Source organism: Convolutriloba macropyga, chromosome 9, assembly GCF_964194025.1.
Source record: "Convolutriloba macropyga chromosome 9, txConMacr16.3, whole genome shotgun sequence".
Taxonomy (NCBI): domain Eukaryota; kingdom Metazoa; phylum Xenacoelomorpha; order Acoela; family Convolutidae; genus Convolutriloba; species Convolutriloba macropyga.
In genome coordinates, this window is record NC_134476.1 from 17,369,090 (window position 1) to 17,379,620 (window position 10,531).

A 10,531-nucleotide genomic window follows, 5' to 3' on the forward strand; every position below is an offset into this window, starting at 1 on the left:
GAAGAGTGGATTTCTGAAAAAAAATTGATTGTTTTGATTTCAAAAATCTGAAAAGTCATTTTTGAAACCAGCACTTTCGATTGATTAGTTAGCACAGATCAAGAAACATACTATACAGATAAGAAACATGTTACATACACTAGTGCAATCAATTTGTGTGCACAATTTTAAAAAATTTCTACTCGATTCATCATTCGACAATAACTCGACCCAGTTTTTGTATCTCGGTTTTTAAGTCATGCAAGACAATTTGGGCCAAGCATAGATTCAACATTGAAAATTTTAGTCAGGCAAAAGTTGAGCAAAATTATTTGTTTCGAGCAAAAATTCAGTTTGGAGAACTTTTATTCAAAAAAGATCGAGCAAAAAAGTTTGGTTTGAGTGAAAATTAAGTGCGAGTGCGCGTTGTTCGTTTTGAGCTCTAGTCCAGCTGTTCAATAAAGTAGAGTTAAGTGTATTTCATAGGTTATTGGGGTCGAACATGGTCCTTCCAAAACACTTTTTGTTCGAGCATGATCTGTCCGTAAGTCGTAGTCCAATACATTGTTGTGTTTTGGCAAAAAGAAGGATTTTCAAGGCCCCTTTGGTTCAAACTCATTAAAACTTTTCAAATGAGTAAAAAAGTGATGAACGAACGAATCTAAAAGTGATCATTTGGTACTAGATACCCCAGGAAAATATGTGAAAAAAACACATTGGTTAGATTGGTATCGCCCAGTGTTGTCCTTTTGTCTGGTCAGTCTAGCCAGTGTTGGCCTTGGGTTGGTTCGGTCAGGCAGAAGTCTTGGGTCTGTATGGTCTGGCCCAGTGTCGGCTTTGGGTCTGTTCGGTCTGGCCCAGGGTTGGTCTTGGATCTCTTCGGTGTGGCCCCGGTTCAGCAGTGGGTCTGTTCCTTCTGGCCCAGGTCAAGGGTCTGTTCGGTCTAGCCCAGTGTCGACCTTGGCTCTGTTCCGTCTGCCAAGTATGACCAAAGTCTGATTGGTATGACCCATACCTGAATTTGGGTCTGTTTGGTCTGAAACACCTGTCTGCATAACACAGGTCCGTCAGGCCCATATCTGTCGTTACTCGAGGAAGTCCTCTGGGATAACTGCCAATTTTTTTGTCTTTTGTAGTAGCGATAGACAAGTGTCTGGGACCTTGACCTGGGCAGCGCTATAGAAATGTGTATGAAAATAACGGTCGTAATAAAGTAACAGTAGTCAAGGCGACTTATGTAACTCAAATTTTAAATCAACTCATTTAATTTAGTAGTTTAAATATATTATATTGTGGAAAAATGATGAATTTCTTTTCACCTGATCTTGAGTTCTGAACAACGATACTGCTCAATTTTTTTCGACAAATATTACAGCAAACCCGCACCCTATCACAGTCATTATCTTGTTCTTGCAAAAAAAACAATTTTTTAGTTCATCAGTTGTTTAAACTATAATAATGTTTCTCGTCTCATCAATGGTCATTTTTGAGCATTAGCCAATACTGTATTCAGACCAAAATGATCCATGCAAACTAAGCAAAATATCCCGTTCTCAGCCAAAAATTTTCTGATCTGGAGAGCAATTTATCAATAAATAATTTCAATTTAAGATGTAAAGTGACTTCGAGTAGTAGCAGTAATAGTAAACAAGATCAAAACAGGAGTAGTAAACAAGTCAGCTCTTCAAATATTTAAGTGTCAGGTGCAATCTGACCCCGGAATTTTCAATCTGAAAAGCTCGAAGCCTTCCAGTTCCTGACTTTTTTGTTGAATTTTTATTTTAATCATCCATTTATTTTGCTATAATGCCAGATGGCTTTCTTGAATTAGCTTTATTATAATAATATGTGCTACTGCTAAATATTTCCTTAACCGTACAAGATTTTGTTCACAATTCAAATATGCTAAAATTTCTGTCATATGCCATTTTACAGTGAATTTTTGAAACTAGTTACAATGTAAAGAATTTTATTTGTGTAGAAAATGGTAGTTTGGCCGTTAGAAGGCTTCTAGCAGGAGACTGCAAAAATTCTATCGAAAATCCAAACGATTTGCTTGGTTAATCGTCTTTTTGTTTGGATTGTTCGGTTTATCCACGAAACGATGCTCTATCTCGGCTGTTTGAAAACATCGCGTCGATTAAAGGATTTAGTAATTTATAATTGTAGTCCCAAAAACTAGAAAAGTGAGGGACAAAACAATTGAACAAACTCAACAATCAGAAACCGGTTTTGACCTAAAACTAGATCATGGCTCACAATAAACCCAAAATAATTCAACGAACCTAGCTACCACTACCTCTTCAATCAAAGATTTTTTTATCAAAAACGTTGTTATAGGTTCGAAACTTCCAACTTACCTTTACCAACAACTTCTGCAAACGCTGCGGTTTCATTCCAGTTAGACTTTTGAACAAAATTATAACATCGTTCAAAAGTCAACAACTCTTTGCAACATCTTAATGTTGTCAATTAATTGTTGTCTTTTCATAAAGTATAACTCATAATTATTTACTTGACAACACGTTTTATTTATTGCTAAAATTGTAAATTTCGCCATCTTTGTGTTCCAAATACAAAAACTTTTAATCCTACCTTTTAAGGAAATTTTGAAGCTCAACTCTTCTGATCACTAAAGTTCTTTTTCCTAATGTCATGTTAGCCTATTGTATCTGCCGTTAAATTTCTTAACTCAATTTCATTGGTGGACAGCAGAAGAAAACCAACGATTTGTAAAATGATCAAGAACACGTACTCCTCTATACTTTTATTGTTATTGAAACCTCTTTTTTGCATTCTTAGTAGACTTTTTAATCAACTTATAGCAAGATTTCTAACTAATAAGATTTCCATCATTTTCCCATTCCGGTCTGAATCATTTAATTTTTAGCCTATTAAAAGAACACATCTTTTTGCGCAGAAAATTGTTTTTGAAATATCTTCTAAAGGCTGATGCTTTCAATTCCTTCAGACAAGTTTGATGGTCTTTAGCTGAACATTTATTTGGCACTGTGCCAGTTTCCGCAAATATAACTAACAATTTTAACGCCAGTAACGCAAAAATTGCCTTTCAAATCAACTTCTCGATGAAATATCAGGCAGCACTACTTGAAATTTTTCAAAATATTCTACCAATTATCCGATTTAAGGTATTTTTGGCTGCAACGAGCAAAACATTACGCAATAGCAATTAGCATAAAGAAAATTATTTTTCTCCATATATATTTTTTTCTCAATATGCTTTTCTTGGTTTATTTTATGAAATTATTGTCTGATTCTTAATGCAAACTAATTTTTTTCTATAATACAATTCAAATTCCGTCTCAATTCGAATCTTATTAGGTTTATTAGCAACAATATAACATAAATAACGGATTAAAGGGCTTTATTTTTTCGAACCGACCTTTCTCTGAAAAAGTTGGTAATGGAATTAGATTAACTTAGTCAGAAGCTCTGGAAATCATTCAATTATACTTTTTTATTGCATCACAAACTGCACTGATCACTTCTTAACTTACGTCATAAGAGGAAAAACAACAGTTTTTTGCAATTAAATTTGTCTGTCAATTTTTCACTACCAATGACTACTGGCTTTTCGTCAGTATTTCTTGGAAAAAGTTTGTATTAAATTATTTTTTCAACTAAACTACAGAACGATCCGCAATAGTTTAACACTATCTAGTTCATAAAATTTTTCCAAAATTTTTTGAATTGTCATTATAATCAGTTCTTGATCATCTCTTAATTTTGAATTACTTTTTTGGGCTTACCGTCTTCGAAAAACTATTTGAGTCGTTTCTTCAAAATAAACATTGTGTTCGGTTGTTTAACCCAACTCGTCAAGCGAACCTCATTGTCCATTCAGCCGTAAAATGTAACTTTTTATGCCAGCTAAGGATAAGTGGTAGTTTTACAATTTTCTCTTAAACAAAGAAAAAGTTGTAGATAAAGACTTCTATTTTTACATTTTGTCAAAAACCAAATTTTCTTTTTTAAAACCTACTTTTTAGGGTACTTTGCAAACTTTATATGAACAACAATTAGTTGAAAGCATAGCTGACTAAGGGTTTTAGCGTGATTACTAACGCCCTTGTTGCTATGTTTCACTATAGTTCAGTAAGGTCGTTCTGTTTCTCGGGGACTAAAAATTTTTTCACGTATTATTGAACTTCAAAAAATAACTGACATTTCTTTGTTGACGTTCATTTGAGATCATTTTGAGCACAGCTGCATTAAAGAAAAAGTAATGAAATGAGCCAAATTAGGTATAGCTGAGAAGACCAATATCTTGACCATGCTCTCTAATGGAGAGAACCCTTTGTAGCTACAATATGTCAAACCCCTGCAAAAAATCATAGCTATGATTGGATCGGCATGCTGTCATACAGAAAACTTTTACAGTCAAATTGTTTAGCCTTTTTCCTATTTTAACTCCTAAAAATGCGCTTGACCCAATAATTTAAAGTCTCCTTTGAAACTTTATTAATGCACTGACAAACTATTTGATGGTTTCTCTTTTTAGAAGAATTTTTCTCTTAACTTAGTTGGAACAATCCGTAATCAAATTGTTTTGGTCAAGAATATGAAACTGGGAGAAATATTAACCAACTGATTAGAATATTTTGAATTCAAAAAGAACATTCTAAGAAATAAGTTTCCGCAAAATTTTTCTAAAATTTTCGACAAAGAACGTAACTGTCTCTATTTAACAGGTTTGTCCATTTGTCCCTATTTTTCTTAAACGCAATTTTCCAAAGAAAGCGCAGATTTCTCTTGTTAAAACTTCAATATATTGTCCATAAACTTTTTTTTCGAAATTCAGAGAATTTTCTCTATTCAATTTGTCGATCAAGTGGGACATCAGTTAGAAATGTACAAATTTGGAAATGAGTCTCGATTTATTAGAATTTTGCTTTGATTAAAGGAGATGATTTTTTGGCAATAACATGGGCACTTTTTTACATTGGTTTGATAGATTTTAATCAATTGCGAACTAATGCTGCTCACATTAGAAAACACAAAATTTTGCAATTGGTTTTTCGAAAGTTGAAATAAATAATGATATTTGTCTTATCGGTTCGCTAGCATCCTATCACACTGTCAATGTTTTTTCTTGTAAGGAACAGATGACTTAAGCTTGCAGTGATCATGTTTTTGGCTAAAGTGTTGTTGTTATATATGATAAAATGCCAGAAAAAAGTTGTTTTTTTCTTTTTCCGTTGTCATTTTTTGATCAGTTTTAACGATTTTTTGATATTTTTTGAATTTTGTTGTAAAAAATAATTTTTCGTGTTTCCTGGTCAAATGAATTGGCATCATTATTGGGAGATTAGCTCAGCTTCATCCTCTTGACTTTCGGCTTCCTCCAAATTTTGTTTCAACTGATCGATCTTAACCAAAAAAGTGAACTACGCTGGTCGTCAAAAAACCAATTTTACAATAAACGACATATAAGAACAGGCTTCTTTTGATCCACTGCAGAGGAAACCCCTATCTCTGTTCCACTACATTTAACCAGAAACAAAAAGATTCTACAATAGAAAATATGAGTTAGTCTCATACTTCACTTTTTTTCAATTTCCAATTTATAGTAGATTCCCGAGCCGAGTATTTTTTCCAAAAATATTTTACTTCAGCAGTAACTAGCGTTAAAAAGTCAGAAAATGCACCGCAATTTTCTTACATAATTTTGCGTTGAAAGCGTTGAATTTTGCGTAGATCATACATATTTTGAGTTGAATTTAGCGTAGATCTTACAAATTTTGCGTTGAATTTCGCGTATATCTTACATATTTTGCGTTCAATTTAGCGCTGATCTTATATATATATTGAGCTGAATTTAGCGTTGATTTTACAAAAAAAATCAACAGGAAAACTCTGGGTATGGGACGTGAACCACTTACCCACCACACGTACCCCAACCTACCCCCCATATACCCCACCCAATTCACATCCCCCCGAGGCGTACCCAGCCCCCCTCCCCTATTAAACCCTCCCTCCCACCACCACCAACCCCCCTCGTATCATCCCACACGTACCCCCAGGTACCCATCCCCCCCTCAACACACGTACCCCCCCCCCCACACACACACACACACACACACACACACACACACACACACCCAACCCCACCGGCTCTTTCCCACCACCTCACCCCCATCGTACCCCCTCCTACACGTACTCTCCTAGTTTTCGGCTTCCTCCATATTTTGTTTTAACTGATAGATCCTAACCAAAAAAAGTCAACTACGCTGGTCGTCAAAAAACCAATTTTACAAAACAACGACATATAAGAACAGGTTTCTTTTTTTGATCCACTGCAGAGGAAACCCCTAACGCTGTTCCACTACAATTAACCAGAAACAAAAAGTTTCTACAATAGAAAATATGAGTCAGTCTTATACTTCACTTTTTTTCAATTTCCAATTTATAGTAGATTCCCGAGCCGAGTATTTTTGCCAAAAATATTTTACTTCAGCGGTAACTAGCGTTAACAAGTCGGAAAATTCACCGCAATTTTCTTACTTAATCTGCGTTGAAAGCGTTGAATTTTGCGTAGATCATACATATTTTGAGTTGAATTAAGCGTGGATCTTACAAATTTTGCGTTGAATTTAGCGTATATCTTACATATTTTGCGTTGAATTTAGCGTTGATCTTATAAATATTGCGCTGAGTTTAGCGTTGCTTTTACAAAAAATTTCAACCGGAAAACTCTTGGTATGGGACGCAAACCATTACCCCCCACACGTACCCCAACCTACCCCCCATATACCCCACCCAACTCACATCCCCCCCGAGACGTACCCCAGCCCACCCCCCCTATTGAACCCTCCCTCCCACCACCACCAACCCCCCTCGTATCCTCCCACACGTACCCCCCACGTACGCCATCCCCCCTCAGCACACGTACCCCCCTCCTACACGTACTCTCCTAGACTGCGCCCTCTTCCAGACGTACCCCCCCCCCCTCCCTTCCCCCCCCCCCTGCCCCCACGTACAACCCCCCCCCCCCCCCCCCCCCTACACAAAAAAAATCAAAAAGCAAAATTGTGTGGTGTCAACGCTAAATTCAACGAAAAATATGTAAGATCTACGCTAAAATCAACGCAACATATGCAAGATCTACGCTAAATTCGACGCAAAATACGTAAGATCTACGCTAAATTCAACGCAAAACCTTAAGATCTACGCTAAATTCAACGTAAAATATGAAAGATTTATGCTAAATTCAAGGCAAAATACCTAAGATTGGCGTTGAATGCGTTGAATTTATGAAAGATCTACGCTAAATTCAGCGCAAAATATGTAAGATTTACGCTAAATTGAACGCAAAATATGTAAGTTCTACGCTAAATTCAAGGCAAAATATCTAAGATTGGCGTTGAATTCGTTGAATTTATGAAAGATCTACGCTAAATCCAGCGCAAGATATATAAGATCAACGCCAAATTCATCGCAAATTATGTAAGATCTACGCTAAATTCAACGCAAAATATGTAAGATCAACGCTAAATTCAACGCAACGTATGTAAGATCTACGCTAAATTCAACGCAAAATATTTAAGATTGGAGTTAAATGCGTTGAATTTATGTAAAATCTACGCTCAAGCGTTGATCTTACATAAACTCAACACATTCAACGTCAATCTTAGAAAATTTTGCGTTTTTTATGCGTTGACACCTCGGCCCGGGTTAACTAATCATCTATTATAGTTGAACCCTAACTTTGTGGTTATCCTGAATCATCAAAGAATTATCAAGATGGTTTACTTCAAATGCATATATAAAAATTCTTTGGGTCGTAGTTATCATTTGATTAAATTTCAAGCCATGAGAGCTGGACCAAACATGTTCCGGAGCGGTTGCAAGACAGTTTTAAAGTTGCGGGTTTCTCTGCTTTAATGTGATTTTTACAGCATTAGGCGTTTCCTTATGAAGCAATTTCGCCAGAATCATTTTCTTAGGTCTTGTCCTATAATCAGTAATAATTAAGAAAAATTAGTTTTAATTGTAATTCATTGTTAAAAATGCAATGTTTTCTTAATTCCCCTTATATTTTCTTCACTCTTCTTTTTCACCTTTGCTTTATGGGCTTAGTTCTCTGTTAAAAAAACTTTGACAGTTTTGTAGAATATGTATATATTTACTGTGGCAGTTTTACCTCCATTTTCTTATTTTGATTATCTTTGTTTCTTTTTCTGTTACAAATAGAGTCGGGGTATGTGTGTAGAGAAATTGTTAAATTTTAACTTCTCCATTTCTCAATTTGGTTTGATTTTTATCTACTTAAGGGATATTTTTGAAAGTCACTTTGCTCCATCCGTAGAAGAAAGAACGACAACCAGGGATTTTATCAGTGCATAAATTGAGTTAATACTAGAGCCAGATATATGTTCAAGCTAAAAAATTATCAGCAGAACAAAAACCTTGTGTTGAAATCGTTGTAGAAACTGAAGAGTACTAGATAATAGATAATTCAATGCTAGAAATAACACTTGTGTTTCAGTAATGAAGTCTTTTTTCTTTCGCTTTCTTTTGTTTGCTTTCAGTGTTACAGACGGTCCTTGTTCCTTGCGTTTCTTTATATCTTGCCCATTCTAATTCCATTGATCCACGCTGATCAAATCCGTTAAGTTTGATGGTACTTGTCCTGTGGTTTTTCCCTCTAAGAGTTATCCAAACTGTTGTTTAGTTTACAGGTTTATTTTTCTCACAAATACCTCAAATCAGTAGGGTTATTTGTTCTTTGATAATAGATCATATCCATAGAGAGCCGTTATCACATTGGAAAATTAGTTATTTGGAGGTTTGCGAATCTCACTGACCTAAGTTAGAAATCTTTGAACAAGAAATTCAATCTTTTTGTAGTATTCTTCACAAAACTTGCGAATCGAAATTGCTAATCATAGTTACAAACGATCACATATATGAATTTGCCAATGAGAAGTGCAAAAAAATTTCAGACGTTTTTTGCAGAAAAAGTCAGATTTAATAATCCGCCCAAAACACCTGCTTACAAATTGGCAAAATTCAAGAATATCAAAATGACCAAATTCCGCAGTAAGTGTTTTTCCAAGTAATAAACCAGATTGTGCGTAGTTATTTCTTTCATTTGACTATAAACTGCGCCATTCAGTGAGGTAACTGATTTTTTTGCTCCAATAAGAAATGCAAAGAAGAATTTCAAAATGCCCTATATGGGTAAAAATTTCAAATGCCCTATATAATAAACGTTTAAAAAATTTTTGAAGCAAGCGAAACGAGGCACTCTCCAAATGGAAAAGAGAAAACGAAAACACGAAACTGCTTGAGCAGTTTAGAAGTCGAACACATTTGCTGGAGCAGGAAACAAAAATGGTAAAAAAAAGTCATTCTATCAGAATAAAATTTAATTCTTGTTTAGGAAAGTCTCGACAGAACTTCTTAATAAGACAAAACTTCAAATTTAACTATTATACCGCTTCTGAGCTTCAAAAAAATACTCGCTACTATTGGATATAATATAAGTAAACACATAAAAAAGCCTTTTACTGCGAATTTTCCATCTGAAGAAACCTCTATTTTTTTACCAGACAACTTGAATCTAAGTAAAAGAAATTGTGGCGCAGCTGGACAAAAATTTTTTGTCAGGCGACGTTCTAATGATAAAATTCCAATCAAATCTTTGCTGGATTTGATAATACAATACTTTATATTCTTGATTAATTTTTCTATTCAGAGGGGAATTCTCCCAAAAGAATTGACAAAAGCAAAAGTTTTCCCCCTACATAAAGGAGATTGCAAACTGAGTGAAAACAACTATCGGTCAATTCCACTTCTAAATGCCTGGTGTAATACTTATGAGAGTGTTGTTTTTAATGGAATCTACTATTACTTCGAACCACGACAACTCTTTTACGGTAAACAGTTTGGCTTGTTTTCTAAACATTGTATAATTGATGCGTTTGTTAACTTACTGAGAAAGTGAGAGTGGGACACAGCTCCTCAACAAGCTTTTGTTTTTTTCTAGACAAAAAGAAAGCTTTTGACACATTTATCCGCGATATCTTTTTTTATAAACTTGAAAGTTGGTTAACATGAAATTTGGAAAATAGATCTCAAAGAGTTGAAGTAAATGGAGTATCATCAAAATGGAAATATATTAACCAAAGAGTCTCTCAAGGATCAAATTTAGGAGCGTTATTATTTCTCATTTATCAATGATATGATAAACGTCTGTAAAGGTGTTAACAGTATTCTTTTGCCGATGATACAAATAATGAAACCATAGGATGTACTAACAGAGAAATTGAATCGGATCTTGAAGCAATCAAAAATTGGCTTGAAAAGAATGATTAAGTACTAATATTAGAAAAAAACCTTTCAGATGAATCTGAAATCATTATACGCAGACACGACATTTTACCTGAACTCCGATAGTATACCCGTTAAACCAGTGTGCAAAAATTTCGGAACAAATTTAGATTAAATATTCTCATTTCATTCCCATATTAACTATGTGAAAGAAAGACTCAATAAGCAATGTGGAATCATTTCTAAGCTGAGACAC

General features: G+C 34.7%; 1 protein-coding gene across 1 annotated transcript; it reads right to left on the minus strand.

Moving 5' to 3' along the window:
* Positions 1–433: 433 nt before the first annotated feature.
* LOC142346091 (uncharacterized) lies at positions 434–2,530 on the minus strand. The gene is made up of 2 exons (XM_075398592.1): positions 2,340–2,530; positions 434–1,155 (listed from the first exon to the last, which is right to left on the minus strand). Exons 1-2 carry the CDS (start codon positions 2,373–2,375, stop codon positions 772–774), a joined length of 420 nt encoding a protein of 139 aa, XP_075254707.1. The 5' UTR covers positions 2,376–2,530; the 3' UTR covers positions 434–771.
* Positions 2,531–10,531: the final 8,001 nt, after the last annotated feature.

Bases quoted from the DNA above. Each gene is read 5' to 3' on its own strand.
- LOC142346091 (XM_075398592.1), bottom strand. From the start codon at position 2,375: ATGAAACCGCAGCGTTTGCAGAAGTTGTTGGTAAAG. The intron at 1,156-2,339 runs GTAAGTTGGAAG...ACATTTCTATAG, and splicing joins TGCAGAAGTTGTTGGTAAAG to CGCTGCCCAGGTCAAGGTCC.